The sequence below is a fragment of the Apteryx mantelli genome, chromosome 33, assembly GCF_036417845.1.
Source record: "Apteryx mantelli isolate bAptMan1 chromosome 33, bAptMan1.hap1, whole genome shotgun sequence".
NCBI lineage: Eukaryota > Metazoa > Chordata > Aves > Apterygiformes > Apterygidae > Apteryx > Apteryx mantelli.
This window is the reverse complement of record NC_090010.1, coordinates 1,247,355-1,263,120: the sequence shown is the minus strand read 5'-3', so window position 1 is coordinate 1,263,120 and position 15,766 is coordinate 1,247,355. Positions and strand designations below refer to the sequence as shown.

At 60.4% G+C, this 15,766-nt stretch overlaps 1 protein-coding gene across 2 annotated transcripts; it reads left to right on the top strand.

Moving 5' to 3' along the window:
- The first annotated feature begins 255 nt into the window (after nucleotides 1–255).
- TESPA1 (thymocyte expressed, positive selection associated 1) lies at nucleotides 256–14,490 on the top strand. Of its 2 annotated transcripts, none has more exons than XM_067314143.1 (12): nucleotides 256–440; nucleotides 1,753–1,885; nucleotides 6,435–6,649; nucleotides 7,764–7,806; nucleotides 8,931–8,980; nucleotides 9,254–9,307; nucleotides 9,693–9,729; nucleotides 10,073–10,156; nucleotides 10,274–10,482; nucleotides 10,956–12,115; nucleotides 12,809–12,890; nucleotides 13,567–14,490. In XM_067314143.1, the coding sequence occupies exons 3-12, from the start codon at nucleotides 6,484–6,486 to the stop codon at nucleotides 13,722–13,724; spliced, it is 2,043 nt and encodes a 680-aa protein (XP_067170244.1). In that variant the 5' UTR covers nucleotides 256–440; nucleotides 1,753–1,885; nucleotides 6,435–6,483; the 3' UTR covers nucleotides 13,725–14,490. The 2 variants fall into 2 exon arrangements, with proteins under 2 accessions (XP_067170244.1, XP_067170243.1); XM_067314142.1 differs by having other exon boundaries at nucleotides 12,758–12,890.
- Nucleotides 14,491–15,766: the final 1,276 nt, after the last annotated feature.

The following is a 15,766-nucleotide window of genomic DNA, read 5'->3' as shown; positions in this document are numbered from 1 at the left end:
AAAGTCTCTCCTCTTTTGGGTGGGAAAAGCAAGGGAGAAGCAAACACGCTGGAGGGAGGAGGTGACTGTCACAGACTGAGTTGAACCGCTTGGGTGCACGACTGTGATCCATCAGCCTGAGTGCAAATCATCCCAAAGAAGACAGAGAGGGCTCAGGGGGAACGTGGACAGCTGTGGGCATCAAGACAGTGCTGGAAAGGAAAGGGTTAAAGCCACTCTTTATCCCAGAGCTCTTCCTCAGAGTCTTCTGCGATATCTTGGCTCGGGTATTGACGGACTCTCCGTGACGCTCTATTTCCATCCCTTGGTGTCTGGTAGTCGCTGGCAGTATCCATTGGGCACTCCTGGCCCATGGCTCGGCTTTGGTGGCCCTCGGGCCATGGGTGCCCTTCTTCCAGCTCCCTGCAGTCCTGAATATCTCCACAACTTCCCTCCTGAAGGTGAGTGCCATCCCTGGTTTAAGACTGTCCGTATTGCTAGGCATTTTGGCCCAACACTGGAGGAGCTGCTTGGAGGTGGGAGCAGAAGTGCTGTCCGTGGTCGCATGTTTTGTGCTGACAGAAGGGGCTTTGCGCACTCTGCAAATGACCATCAGGGAGAGATGGATCCATTGCCCGTTTATCCCCTCACTTCCCTTGAGCCTTCAAACTATGGGCAGCCCGTGGCTCGCTGCAGTAGCAGTCACTTCCACCAGCCCCAAGAGCTGATCAGGCCAGCCCGGCCCATCCCAGGTGTCTTCCCCATTGGGAAAAGCTGGTTTGTATCTCCTTATCAGAGACGTGCAGTGCTGGGGTCATCTGCCCATGACGGTGGCAGGGCTCCGAGAAGTCACGTGTGACGCACACATGTGCGACGTTCCCTTATCAGTGCTTTGGCATATGTGGCTTGGAGTGGCATGCTAGACTTTCTCACCCTTTTGGCTCATTTTCCTCTGCTTTCTGGGTCTCTTCAGTGTCATGTTTTCTTCACGGGCTTGATTTGCTTTGGCTAAGTACAAGGGGAGGGCTGGAAATGATAAGGTGTTGCCTGGTGGAAAGCAGCGCAGATGTCTCTAGGTCTAGTGCAGCGGGCTCCAGGAAAGCATCAGCCTTGTTCTTGCAGCCTAAAGCATCAATAAATTGTTTTTCCGTGATGCAATGCCCACACAGCTGTGGCACCTTGTGCTGAGCGCGGACGGGCCTGCCTGTGCTCCCCAGCCCAGAGCAGTCTGGATGCATGTCCTGGTCCTGCCCCAGGTTGTCCAGCTCTTTGCCTGGAGCCGGATGGGGCTCCTTGCACTGGGGGAGTGATGCCCTGGAGCGTGGGCTGGAGAGGAGACACAGTCTGGACACTCAGCACAGGCCCTTTGGGATGAGGTCTGGGGAGGTGGCAGGACCGTCCTCCATCCCCAGCCCACCACCCTGCTCTTGTGGGAACCTCTCTCCTCTCCTCCACACCCCCCGCAGCCCGTGGCAGTGCTGCAGGGCCTTCGTGGGGCCTCGGGAGCTCCCGGATGCGGTGTCATGGTAGCCCTTGGAGCAGGATCTGGATGCAGGGCCAGGACACCTGGGTCCCTCCTCCAGAAGCTGGGTGCTCCTCTCATCCATGGGAAGGGTGACAGTCCAGGTCTGGGTGGCTATATTGGTGCCTGTGCTATTATTAGCCACCCTCGCCCACGTAGGCAGCTCATTAAGTTTTTCCCGTTGTGGTAGCGGATGTGGGTCAACGTTTGAGGTTTCGTTGTTGATTTTTTTAATTTCCTCTTCAAAACAGATGAGTTTCCTCCCTGCCTGCTGACGACAGATGCCGCTGGGGGCCGGGCACATCGGTGGGGCGGCGGGACGCCACGGCTGATGGCCCCTCTCTGGAGATAGGCAGCGCTTCGCGACCCACCCGGGGCTGCCTGGTGAGTGATGGAACGGGGTGCTGCGCGGGGTGCCCACCGGCGGAGCCACGCGGAGCGGGGCAGCGCTCTTTTCACATGGGGCCGGGGCACGCGGAGCGTGGCGGGGGAAGCGGGAACCTGGGGCAGGCGGGCGGAAGAGCGAGAGATGGATGGACCCGACTTGCCGGGCAGAGACGGGGGCTGTGGAGGCAGCGGGGAGGCCGGGTGTCCAGGAGAAACGGCTCCTGCACCTGGAGCAAAGAGAACCTTCCTTTGCTGGGAGAGGGGCACGGAGCAGAGCAAGGACAAGAGGGGCTAACGGAGACCAGGCTGGCGGTGGCAGAGGGCAGGGGTGGGAATGGGATGCTCCGGGATGGGCTAGAACAAGCGAGCCATGGCTCGGTGTCCCCGATCCGTGGACCTGGACACCACGGCCCCTTGCTCGGCTCTGCAAAGCCGCCGCGTCCCACGTGCCCCGGGGACATGGCAGGGGGGCAGTTAACTTTCACGCGGGGCGGGTGCAAGCGTCTCTGTTCCCCTCCCGTGTCTGTGGTTCCCGTGGGGCTGGGATAGGCGGTAGCCCCTGGCCGCGTGCTGCTTCCTTGGGCTGGATGTGACCCCGGTGGATGCCTGGGCTGGGGTGCGAGGCCAGCTCATCCCCGACCGCCCAGCCGCCCCAGCCTGGGGACTGTCCCTACCCGGGGAAGTCCAGGCCCGCCAGGCCATGGTGGGCATGTCTGCTCGCTTGCACACCCACGCGTTCCCGCGCAGCCCTGTGCCCGGCTCCGTCCCTTGAGGCGGCATCCTGGCCCCGAGCACCGTGGAGGGGCTGGGGGAGCCGGGGCTGGCTCTGCCTCCGAGTGCAGAGCTTGGGGGAGGCTCTGCTCAGCAAACCCCCAAAGGTCTGCAAGGTCCCGCCTGGGGCTTCAGCCCGTCCTGCATCCTGCCTGGGGCTGGTCCGGTGGGAGGTGAAATGGGGAAATGGTGACAAGGACGTGCTTTGTTCGCATCCTCCCTCTGCTGGGGACTTTCAGCACAGCTGTGGCCCGTGCCGTGGGAACGCCACGGTGGGGGAAGGTCCTTTGCCTCCGGGGCCGGCTCCAGGCCGGGGGGGTGCACGGCCGGGTCTCAGCGGCTGCGTGCAAAGGGGCACCCCGGGGATGGTGCCACGGATCGTGCTGTTGATCCCTGGGTGCGGGTGCCCTGAGCCAGCTCTGAACCAGACGCCTCTGGGTCCCTGCGGGGTGGGGAGCGAGGGAGCCCGCGTGAAAGCCCACCGCAGGGTGCCTGGACACCTGAAATCATCAGCCCTAGGCACAACCCTCCCACAGGCTGGATCGCCTCCCTCTGGGAGTGAACCCCCATCTCCGACGAGTTTTGCCTCTGGGTGTTGGTGGATCATTTTGCTGGGGTGTTTTTTTCTCATAAGGTGTCTCGAGGAGAAGCAGTCAGGGCAGGGATGGGGGCTCAGGGTTGCGCTCGTGGGGACAGGGACGTGGGGGTCTTGGACACCGCGAGGGCAGTGACACAGCCCAGAGCCTGGGCGGCAGCGAGGGCTCTGGCGAAGGGACGCTGTGGACACGGGCGATCCCCTGTCACCAGAGCCCAGACTTGCAGCACAAAGGCTGAGCTGTGCTGGCCTTCGGCGAGAGGGGCAGCATCTTGGCCGTTTCTTCAAAGCACTTCCCTTTCCCGACCGGCAGTGCTGGAGCAGAGGCCCAAGTCTGGACTGGGATGCTCCCCCCCCGCTCCAGCACCTGTGGGACTGCACAGGGCAATGCTCAGCCCAGCTCCAGCTACGGGGACGCGTGGCAAGAGTGGATGGACCTGTATGGCTGGGGAAACCCTTTCCTCGTGACTGGGGCTGGAGGACGGGAGGTTGTGGGACTTCCCATGGTTTTGCCTGGGCTGGGGAGCCCCTGTGACCTTTTGGTTCCCCAGACTGGGCAGTTCCGTCCCTGGCCAGGACCCATCCTGGGGAAGGGAGAGCTATGGCAGGAGACGAGGGACCGTGTCTCCATCATCGGCACCATGGAGCAGTGCGTGTGCTGGACAGCCCCTGCTCTGGGCACCCAGCAGCCCAGATGGGCGCTCTCTCACAGACTCACAGACTCACAGAATGGTTGAGGTTGGAAGGGACCTCTGGAGATCATCTAGTCGTTGCTCTCTGCCCAGGATCTCCCCAGCATCCTGCTTGGCTGGTCCCCACGCACTCCATGAGGCCATGCAGCTGCCAGCCCGGCAGCAGCCACCTGGTCGCAGGGACCAGAGGCTGATTTTGAGGACAAACCCTGCCAAAAAGGCCTGGAGTGACTTGCTGGGGAAAAAGGGACAAGCCCATGGGCTCACAGATGCTGAGGGCCCTGCTGGAGATCCCCCACCTGCAGCAGGGCTCCCTGGGGACGGGCCCTGGCGCGCAGCAGCTGTGTGGCTTGGCTGCTCTGGCGGCTCTGGATTGCCGGCTGTGAGACGTTCGCCTCCTTGCTCTGTGAGCGGGGCAGGGGAGAGAGGTTGCTGGGTCCCAGGATCTGGGAAGCAGCTCTGGTGTTGCCTGTGGTGGTGCCCAGAGCCTGACTTGGTGTCGCCCCAGTGTCTGCTGACTCAGAGCCTGACACGGGCTGGAGCATCTGCCTGGGGAATTGGGGCAGGACAGGGCTATCTGAGGGCAGCTGGTGCTGTGGATACACCGGTCAGACAGGCTGCACCGTCCCCACAGCCCATGCAAGTTAACGAATGTGGCCGCAGGTCGCGGGTGGTGTAGCTGGCGTTCGAGGCTGTCTGCAGGCTCAGGCAGTGACCAAAGAGCGTGGGATCCTTTGGGGCACTAGCGCTGGAGCCTGGGCTCCTCCTGGCTGCACCTAGGCTCATCCTACTTCCCCCAGGTGTGGGATACCCTCCTCACCTTCCAGAGCTTGCTGCAGCAAGTTGCTGCCCTGGCATGGGGCTCTCCCCATTGAGATCCTTACAGGGCAACAGGGATGGATCCCAGCACGTGCAGGGATGGAGCTGTACCTGTCTGGCACCCTGCACCCTGGCATGGGCCCCCTTGGCCCTGCCCCAGGCTGTCCTCACCAGCTTCTTGCTGATGCCCCTTCCCCAACAATTACGTGGGACCAGGGACACGCTAAAGCTGTGCTGCCTGGGGACACAGGACCCCGCTCTGCTCTGTGCTGCCAGCTCAGGGGCTGTAGGATGGAGAGCAGAGATGAGCAGGGAGGTGTGTCCACCCTGCATATTCCTGCCCCTGCCTCCTTTTGCCTGGGGAAAAGCAGGGATCCAGTGGAGATGGGTGTCCCTTCCCCACCGCGGACAGTCCCAGCCTCTGGAGGCCTTCATCCTCTGCACCCTCCTCGGGATCATGCCCGACCCCCCTGCTCCGGCCCCTGTCTGACAACCACAGAGCAGCTCTGTGCACGTTATCTTGGCCCCAGCAGCACTTCCGTTTGCTTGTGCGCATCCAGGCTGCCCACAGCTCCTGGCTCTGTCTCCCTCCAGCAGTTTGGTGTGGTGGGTGCCCATCAGCACCCAGGGGCAATGCATGGCCTGGGGCAGAGCATCCCTGGAACGGGATCTGTTCCCAGCAAGGCCCAGTGGGGCTGACAGGGGGCCAGGAACTGGGCATCCCATGCCCTGAGCTCTCTCCCCGGCTCTGCAGTGCCCCAAGCCCTTGGAGCCACAGTGTCACCCTTGACCATGCATGCCTTTCTTGGCCTCTAGGTCACAGCCCTGATCTCTTGGAGATTTAGGACTTGCACAGACCATATTGAGGAGGCCACAGAAGGACAAGACCACATGTCCATGGTTGGAGGGAGCCCTGCGTTGCCCTGGTGGGTGGGCAGCAGGGTGCCACATATGACAGCATGAGGGTCTGGCTTGGCAGAGATACTGCACCTCTGGGTTGTCCCAAGGGACCACAGACCAAATTGGGGCTGGACTGCAAAGATTTTCTTGGTTTTTGGACATCCTAGGGGCTCTATTTCCAGCTAGCAGTCAGAGCAGACAAGTAGTGACAGCGCCTTCAAAGTGGAGCTTCCTTGTCTAGATCTCAGAGCTGACAGTAAGATCTAGGCATGGGGTATCTCCAAATGCCTGATCAGTTCTTTGTGGCCCAAACCACCTCTGGGATCAGCAGAGACAGGTCTGGGCCTTCTCCTGAGTGGTGCTGAGCATCAGGAGAGCTGCAGGGTGCCAGCACCTCCATGGCCCTGGCCCATTTCCCTGAGCTCTGCTTGGGTTCAGGCTTGGAGCTGGGGTCTTTGCTTGCCACTGGCTGAGTGGAGCATGTCAGGACAGGGGATGGGGTCCCAAAGGGGACACTAATGGAGTTGTGTTGTGGTGCTGAGCAATGTGGTCACCTTGAGTGGTGGTGGCTTGCTGGGCCTTGATCATGCCTTGTGAAACGTGTCCTGGGGAGAGGAGGCATGCACAGTCCCCACCCTGCATCTGCCCTCATGGCCATGGAGCACCCCCTGGCATGCTCCCATGGGTTGGAGCTGGAAGAGGCCATAGGACACCCTCTCCTTATGCCCCGTGGCCTGGACAAATGTTCACAGCTCTCCTATCCCTACAGGGTCTCCTCTGCACCCAGGAGAGCCCTGGCCCACGTGGTGCTGCAGGTCATGGAGGGCGCATCAGTGCTCAGCCCATCCTCGTGGGAGAAGCGGCGTGCATGGGTCAGGCAGAGCCGGTGCTGGAGAACCACCGTGGTGGAGGAGGAGGCCGCTGCGGCCATGCAGGATGTCCCTGAGCTGCAGCCACCTCACCTGGATGATGTCTTCCTTGAAGGTTGGGGGCTGCAGGGAGATCCTGGGTGTGTGTGTGCGTGTAAGTGTGCCTGTCCATGTGCATGCATGTAAATGTGCATACCTGCACTTGTGCATGCGCAAATGGACATATGAATGTGTGCATATGTGTAAGTGTGTACATCTGCACAAGTGTGCACATGCAAATGGGTATATATGCAGATGTGTGCATGTAAATGGACATGCACGTGCTCGCACATAGGTTGGCATATTTGCAAATGCGTGTACATGCTAATGGATGTACGAACATGTACATACTTGCAAGTGTGCACATCTGCTCACATATGTGCAGACAAATGGATAGAAGTTTTGGTGTTTGCATGCAAGTGTGCGCGTGCCCGTGGATATATGTGTGCTTTCATGTAGGTTGGCACGTATGGAAACATGTGTGCATGCAAATTTGGTGCATACGCCTATGTGTGTGTGAAAATGGAACTGGAGCAGGTGCATGTGTGTGGGTGTGTAGACAAATGGGCTGTGTGTACTTGTGTGTGCACCTGCACATATTTCTAAGGGTGATGGAATGCTTTACAGTCAGCCAGAGAATCCGTAACAGCTCCTGCTCTCCCTCCTTCCCTCATAATTTTCTCCTAGAATACCTGAAAGCTTCCCTGGAAAAGTTTCACTTTTCAGAAATAGTTCCATTTCTTTGGGAAAACCCAATCCCTACACCTGCAGCCTGATTCTCTGTGGGTAAATCCTCTGAGTGGGACTGGTGGCTCTGCAGGCACTTGGGTTCGGTCCTGGTGGCAAGGGGATGTGCATGCTGCTGGTCCAGATGGGGAAGCAATGTGTTCAGGGGGCAGCAGAGACAGGAGGCATGTGATGCCTTTGTGCTGGGACCAGTTTTGTGCTTTTCCAAGATTTTGAAGAAATAAAACCCCAGAGCCCTCTCTCTCGCTGAAGAGTTTGAGTATCCTCTCTCCTGACCAAGCTTGGCGTGTGATGGGCTGGATGTGCACACCGCTGGCATGCAGAGGAACCTGCTGCTTGTGGGAGGATGTGGGGGATGCTGAGAGTGTGACTGCGGCTGAATTGGATCCCTGCATGCTCGGATCGTCCTGGTTTATCTCACGGGTCTTTCTGGTTCCCCATAGGAATCTCCTCCAGCAAGATAGAGACGTGGCTGCAGGACTGTGGGTGAGCTGGCCGGGGCTGTGGGGTGCAGGCAGGGTGGCTCTGGGGATGCCCCATACGGGGTCTGTGGGGGCTCTGGGGGTTTCTCCCCTTCCTTTATGTCTCTGTTGTCCATCCTGCTCATCAGTGCAGTTATTTATCCTGGGGAAACTCAGTGAGCTCCGGTCTGGCCTTACACTGCATTTACACCCAACTTTCTGGACTCAGCCATGCAGCATCTCCTCTCCTTGGCAACTCCTTCTGGTTTCCCCAAGTGCAGAGATGTTGTCAGGCCTGATGCCTCCAAATGCAATTTCTACGGTGCTTTCTGCACCCTTTCGTAATATCACTGCAGACCACAGAGGCAGCGAAGGCCGTGGGATGACGCTTGGCGTCTGCCGTGGCCACCCAACCCGGGAACCCGTGGCTCATGCCTGGCCCTTCCTGGAAGTTGCACAAGAGCTGCAACCGCCGAGGCCGGTGCGCATGTGTGTGAGCAAGCGCCAGCAGGACCGCGGCGTCCCCCGCGCTCCCGTCTCACCCCCGCACAGGAAACGCAGATGGCTCGTGGCCCCGGCTCTGCCACGCTCCAAGGCCGCAGCACCTCAACCGGGTGCCTTGTCGGTGCAAGGGAGCCGTTCCCACGGCTGGCGTCACACTGGCGCTTCCAGGAAATCCCCGCGTGGGCTGGGGCCGGCTTCCCTGCAAACACGCAGCCCTGCTGATCCGAGAAAGCAGAGCTGATGGGTGGCTGCGGCATCCTCCCTGGGGCACCATGTGGCCACCGCAGTGCCACGGGCCAAGCGTGGGAGACTCCTGGGTCTCCCAAGGGTGTAGGATCTCTGGGAGCATGGGGAAGGAGCATCCCCCGGAGCATCCCATCACAGCTCCCAGGCCCTGTCCCCACGTACACCCACCTGCAAGGCTCCAGCCTCCATCTTCTTAGGTCTGTTGTCATCCAGCCCCAACCTTGCCCCCGTCCCCTCGCACAGCCCCCATTGCCTAGCGCGCCCGGACAGGTCCCACCACGCTCAGGCCTCCCTCCCCACCTCCAGGGATGGGAACAGGTTGCAGCAGGGCTGTGGGGACTGGCAGTGCTGGGAAAGGATGTCTGAGTGGGATATAACTGAGTTTTGCTCTGGGCCCAGGTCATCCGTGGAGGTCCTGCCGGAGGAGCTGGGCTTGCCGGGCCCCTACGGTACGTAGACTTTGCACCACACTGGCTCTGCCCTGCGAGGAGCTGGGATGCCTGGGCACTGCTGCAGAATGCGGATGGAGCTGCTCGCGGTCCCTGCACCTCCCCAAAGCCCACGGGCTGTGCACAAGGCATGCAGGGTGATGGGAAGGGAAACCAGGTTGTCTCTGGCTCTCTGGAGTGGACCAAAGCCTGCTGGGTGGTAGCTGATGCTGTCCCCAGCTCCAGAAATGCTCTGGGTTTCTCTGTACCTCTCAAAACTTTGCTCTCTTGCAGGGTGCGGGAGCAGTGGGACCAGCTTTGAGGATGATCTGACGCTGGGAGCTGAAGGTACCAGACACCTCTGGGTGCAACAGTGTCTTGGGGGTGGTGGACCACATTTCCCGCGAGTGTCACTGTCACCTCAGGGGCAGAGCAGCCCTGGAGGAATTGGAGGAGCAGGGGACAGACAGGAGCAGACCGGCAAACATGGGTAGCTTTTCCTCCAGAGCGGTTTTGATGGGACTGTGGCCCGGCTGCCTGGGCAGGGGCTCAGCTGCCACCAAGCTCTCCATCCATCCTGGGCAGCCAGCTCTGGGCTGTGACCACAGGGAACGATGTCTTGCTCCAGAGAGGGAGGGGGTGTGGGACCTGTCCCAGGCACTGCCCAGGGCCCTGCCTGGCTGTGGAAAAGCTCTGTCTCACTCCCTGCTGTCTCTCTGCTTCCTTTTTCCAGCACTTCTGCTACCGAGGAATGACAAGGCCATGGGCAGGTGAGATTTTGGGTCCCTGGGGATGCTGGCTGCAGAGCTGAGGGCAGCCGGCCCTCCCCATCCTCATGCTCCCGGAGGCATCCCACTCTCAGCATCCCAGCCCCGGTACCCTTGGCCCCTGCCCTTCGGGTAGTCCGTGCTCCCAGCACAGCCCAGCGTGGCCCAGCTCTGCCATCCAGCCTTGTCCCTTGCACCTTGCAGGGCCTCTGCAGGCCCAGCTGCTCGACCCCCGGTGATGCCCACCCCCCTGTCCAGTTCCTGTTGCTTCCAGTGGCGGGTTGTCCCCATGCATGGCAGGGATCTGCCACAGGTTGTAACACTGCCTGGTTGCTCTTCGGCACAGAGCTTTGCGGGACAAGCACCTCAACCTCGGGCACAGCATGGCATCCAGCGTCCTCTCCAGCAACACCAACAAGACCAGCTCCAGGTAGGACCATGGGTCTCCAGGCAGGGCCTGGGGCAGGGAACAGTGGGATGCAGGACAAGATCCCTGACATGAGGGGACCCATGCCCTGGTGCTGAGCTGGTGCTGCCATCTCCACAGCATCTCCGAGATCCTGGAGTGGTGGCAGGCAGATGCTGAAGAGATCCTCTACAACCTGGGCTTCGTGCAGAGCGAGCCGGAGGCCATGGCCCGCATCCCAGCCCGCTTCTTCTCGACACCCTCGCAGGCCAAGGGTATCGACTTCCAGCTCTTCCTGAAGGCCCAGGTGCGGCGCATGGAGATGGAGGACCCCTGCCTGATGCTGGCCAGTGAGTGACACACGGGCCCCTGAGTCCTGCCTGGTGGGGGCTGTCCTAAACCTTGCAGACAGCAGCAGAGGAGTTGGTATGAGGTTGGACTTCAATGTTTGGCCACCTCCACCGCATGTCCTAGAAGAGAGCTCATGTGGGGGATATAGATGCGTGTAAGACAGCATGAGGTAGTGGTTATCCGTCAGGATGGCTGGGTTCTGCCCCTGCTTCTGCTCCTTTGGGATGGCAGGAAAGACACTCAGTTTCCCCATGTGTGAGCCAGGGAGAGCAAGACCTGCCCTGGGGGACCATGATGAGCCCACCCCATCCCTGATGCAGCCCCGCAACAGCCTGACTTGCCTCCCAGCCTCGGGGTAACTCCAGGCAAGGGGCACCGGTGACTTCAGCCAGCCCCATCCGTCCATCAAGCATCCCTCACCGGCACCATCCCGCTGCCCGTCTGACTCTTCTGCCTCCTCCCGGCCCACCAGGTCGGTTCCAGCAGGTCCAGGCCCTGGCTGTGACGGCCGATGCTTTCTTCTGCCTGTACTCCTACGTCTCGAAGACCCCCGTGCAGCGGATCTCACCCTCCCGTCTCTTCTGGGCCTGCCCCGACATCCCCGACATCCGCATCACTCCCGCCAAGCCCGAGACCCTGTCGCCCGTGGACCGCTTGAAAAAGGCCGTCTCCAAGATGTGCCTGTACACGTCGCCGCGGGCTGAGGAGAGCCCGCGGGGCCCTGGCCAGGTGCACGCCACGCAGGGCAGCCGGCCCAGCAGCCTGGGCAAGGTGGTGCAGGAGGTGCTGGAGCGGGCCAGGGAAGAACGGTTTCGGTTCGACACAGCTGATATCGAGAGCTTGGAAGGGGCCACCGCTGAGATGCCTGTGGGGACATCACAGCACCGGCATGGAGCAAAGGGGTCTTCCTCAGTGCCATCATCCCTGCAGATGGCTCAGAGCGTCCCCACGTGTCCCCAGCATGGCAGTGAGCCTGCCCCACTGTGCTGCAGAGGGGAGCGAGCATCGCCGCCAAGGCCAGCCCCACCAGGGACACCGACTGGCACCAGCCCGGGACTTCTGGAGCGGCCCTGTCCCCATTGCCAGGAGAGCAGTGACAGCCCTACAGCAATAGCTCCCTCGTGGGCTCAGGGGGCTGAGGGTGCTCCTTGTCCCTTGGGAGCAGGAATGGCTGGCGCAGATGACAACCAGACGGACCCTGCAGCCACACAGTCAGATGCCACCTTGTCTCCAAGGCCAGGCTACACGGCCACCCACTCCAGCTGGATGTGGATCACCCCCGAGCAGCCAGAGGGGCTGGGAACTGAAGGAGACTCTGGCTTTGGCTCCGGCTCCTGGGGGACCTCACCCCAGACAAATGCAGGGTCCCAGCAGTGCCCCCCACGCTGCCCAGGCAAGACCCCGGACCTCTGTGGAGCATGTTCCCCTTGGTCAAACAAACCGAGACCCAGAGGCAGACGGGGTCAGCGGAGCAGGGGACGGTCCCGCATGTGCAACCCAACGGATGCTGGATGGAAAGAGGGTGATGTGTCAGGGCTGCAGGCTTCGGTATTGGGTGGCCTCTCGCCGCTCCATCCCAGCTGGGCAGAGACATGCTCCCGTGAGACTGTGGACTCGTTTGAGATGGAAGAGGTGAGTGACAGTGAGGCGATGCTTGGAGATCCCTGGGGTATGGTGTGTGGGACGGGGACAGCTCCTGTGCTGTGGGTCACGGGAGCACTCAGGGCACTGTGCAGACCTGCAGGATGGACCCTGAGGGTGGGAAACGGGTGTCGGTGGGTGCAGAGAGGAGCAGGCAGCTGGGGAAGGGATGGAGAGGAGGAGGGGGCTGGGAGTCAGCAGTAGCAGTGCACAGGGGGTTACATGGGACAGTTTGGCTGGTGGATAATCCAGGGTAAACCGCCATGAGGCAGAAAAGATCTGGAGCAGTAAATGTCCCTGATGCGTTACTAATGATTCAGGCTTTTAGGATCTGAATGATTTAGACCTTCAAATGGAGCCTTTTTCAGGAGGGAGCTGGAGCCGTGGGCACATTGTCCTGCTCCTGCACATGTACTCACACACACATATGCTCATACGCATACACACACGTATGCACACTAGTGCATTCTTGCACACCCACACCCTCAAATGCATACACATGTGCACACCTATACGTGCACACTAACGCACCTTTGCATATGTGCACACAGGCACGTGCACACACGCACAGCAGTGGATACATGCACACCTGCATGCGCTCATACACACACACATCCCAGCCTGTCCTTGCAGCCCCCGTCCTGGTACAGCTCCTCACCGAGCCCTGGTGTGTCTCACCTGAAGGTGCTGAGTGCCAGCGAGGATGATGGTGATGCCCATGAGGAAGCAGGTTGTTCCCTGACTCCTTCCATGAGGATCCGGAGAAGTAAGTTGTGGGATATCGCCGTCTGTGCAGGGGCAGAAGTAGCTGTGGGGATCCAGTGGAGAGGCAGGTCATTGGTGGGGCTGGGTCTGATTTAAGCTGTGCTAATCCCAAGAACCCCAAGAAAAGCCTCTGAGCCTTGTCTCTGGAGCTCTGAGGAACAGCAGAGCCAGGACCCCCATGGAGCCACTGTTGCACTTGGGAGCTGGTGGGGTCTTGGTGGCTGGCGAGCAGTGGCGGGGGTCCAGTGAGGAGGTTCTGGCTCCCAGGATCTGTCTCCTTGCTGTTGTCTATCTCTTCCCACTGGTCTGTGCAGCTCCAGTGAGCTTGCCGCTGGCACCCGTATCCGGAGCTCTCCCTCCTCCATGCACTGTGTGTCGGAGCGGAGCAGCCCTGGTCCTTCCCGTCAGCCCAGGCAACACTGGCACAGGAGCCCTGCTCCTGCTGCCCCTGAGCCAAACCTAACACGGGCTCCTCACTGGCAGGAGTTACGGGCCCGTGGGACCTTCTGCGCTGCCAGGTTTCCAGGTCGGAGTCTGCCCCATGGTCCCAGTGCGTTCCCGGGGAGCCGAGGGCAGCATGCCGAGCGCAGCCCCCAGCAATGCCCTGGCACGTGCCAGGGGTGGCCAGGCCAGCCTGGCCACGTGCCCCGTGCCAGCGTGTGTCCCCTGTGTCCTAGGCTTTATGCTGCATGCCAACAGCGGCCAGTCTGACAGCAGCGGCTTCGTGGAGGAGCTGGTGCCCAGCCAGCTGCCCGCAGCCCAGCTCCATGACACGTCCTGCCCTCCGTTCCCTCGGCCAGCGGCGGATCCGCGTGGGACAGACCAGACGCTGTGAGGCCAAGGTGCCCCTTCGGACTCAGATCGCGCCAGCTGTGACTCCAGCACCGCTAGGAGCCACAGATGGGTCATAGCCTGGTGCAAGAAGGATCCTATCACTGCATTTCAAACACAGAGACCATCCCTACAAGGCGGCCAGCCAGGGGCTGAGCACAGTGTGTACACCTGTGTGTGTGTGTGTGTGTGTGTGTGTGTGTGTGTGTGTGTGTAGATGCACCTTTTGGGTGTCTGACACAGAAGACCTTTTGACTCAGGACTTTTGCTCAAATGGCACAAGCAACCCTCCTCCTCCCAGCCTGCCAGATGGCATGGGGCCACGGCTCCGCGGGTGCCAAGGTGGGATGGGGCGCCTCGGCCAAGGCCGGCAGTGCCTCCAGCTGGCACAGCTGCGGCATGTCCTTGGCACAAGAGGAAAGGAGTGGGGATGTCTCCCCTGCCCCGTTTTTCGGGGCCTCACTAGCACTTTGGAAATGGTCTGTTACACATGCTGTAGCACTTGTAACACTAGCATGGGGGGAAGAGCCAACAGCACACTGGAAATAAAGTTCCCAAAGGGATGGTGTCTGTGCCCCTTCGTGGAGCTGGTGGGTGGTCTCCAGGCTGAGGCAGGTGGGATATGGCCCAGGCACAGCCCTGCTCACCTCGTCTGAAGCGTCTGGGATGACAGCAGTCATCACACGTGATAGCTTCACCAGTAACTTTGTACAGTGTCCCATCAGCACAAATCCTTGCAGTGCCCCAAAGGAGCATGATGTGGGGGTCAGGCTGCCTCTGTTCAGCCCTAGGTCTTCCCTGGGACAGAACAGCCGGAATCAGGCTCCTGGGTTCCTGTTCATCCCTCTACAGACCTGCTTTACTGTCCCATAGCTGTGGGAGGGCTGTGTGTGGCTCCCAGATAGGGTGGAAAGGTGGAGCTAGTGCCCCCAAGCACCTTATGGACATGTATGGCCAGGCAGTCACTGGTGTGCAAGACAGAGGAGACACTGAGCTGGGTGTTGGATATGACTCTTTAACTCTCTAGAAGCGGATGCTGTATGGGATCTTTTTGCCTCTTTATCTTCTCTCGCCCCTCCTAATTCTCCCTTCTGTTTCCTTATCTGGGTATTTTATGGCTTCAGGCCTGTTCTTCATCTTCCTGTCACCTTATCTTTACAGCTTGTCTGTTCTTCCTCCCCTTGCGATCTGGCCATTTGAATGAAACCGCACTGCGATGCTCTCTAGCAGTGAATGCCGGCTGTTCCCTTAACCCCTCTTCTGCTGTTCCTGCTGGTGCCTTTGCACATGCTCCTGGTAATGCTGCACCCAGGCTGATCTGAGTATTTCTGCTAATGAATTTCAACACTGGGTACCAGGAGTCGAATGCGAGGCAGGATGCAGCAGGCATCTCCTTCAGTTTTGTTTTTTTTTGTGATTTTGGCCCCAGGCAATGTGGACACTGAGTGGATCCCACAGAAGACAGTGATTCCCAGCTCCATGGGGTGGAGGCTGTGGGAGGACTGGGTGGCCCAGGTGGCTCTGGGGATTGAACGAGACCCAGCGTCAGGGACTGTGGCAATTGCTGTGCAGAGCCGGGGGGAGGCAGGAGGGGGTCCAGCTCTCCGTGCAGCGTGTGGGGCTGCATGCCTGACTCTGGGAATGGTCCCGAGCTGCACCATAGAGGGGCTGTGGGTGCAGGCCGGGCAACGCAGCAGCAGCAGGGCAGCTTCTGTGGGGCTCCTGTTGGCTGCCCCAAGGCTCGCTGCAGATTCAGGACTCAGCTCTGCTCCTGCCACGTGATGCCACAGAGCCCTTCCAGATCTTCCCAGGGGACCAGGACAGGCCACAGGACACCCCAGGCCAGAGCTGTGCTACCTCAGGATGGAGTTTCCGTGCTCCCCCACCCTGGCTCTCTACATCTGAGACACTGTTCCCATCCTGGGTGCTTTCAGTGCCCACCAAAGCAGGGTGATTTTGGGGTGCTCAGTACCTCCCATGGCCAACCCCAAAGTCCAGTTCCCAGTGTGGGATACCCTTCTTGTCCCCTGCACTGCTGGAAACTCT

What these genes read in the sequence shown, in the direction of transcription:
- TESPA1 (XM_067314142.1), top strand. Translation starts at nt 6,484, where the DNA reads ATGGAGGGCGCATCAGTGCTCAGCCCATCCTCGTGGGAGAAGCGGCGT. An exon ending in GGATGATGTCTTCCTTGAAG is followed by an intron (nt 6,650 to 7,763) that starts GTTGGGGGCTGC and finishes GGTTCCCCATAG; the next exon opens with GAATCTCCTCCAGCAAGATA. An exon ending in TTCCATGAGGATCCGGAGAA is followed by an intron (nt 12,891 to 13,566) that starts GTAAGTTGTGGG and finishes CCTGTGTCCTAG; the next exon opens with GCTTTATGCTGCATGCCAAC.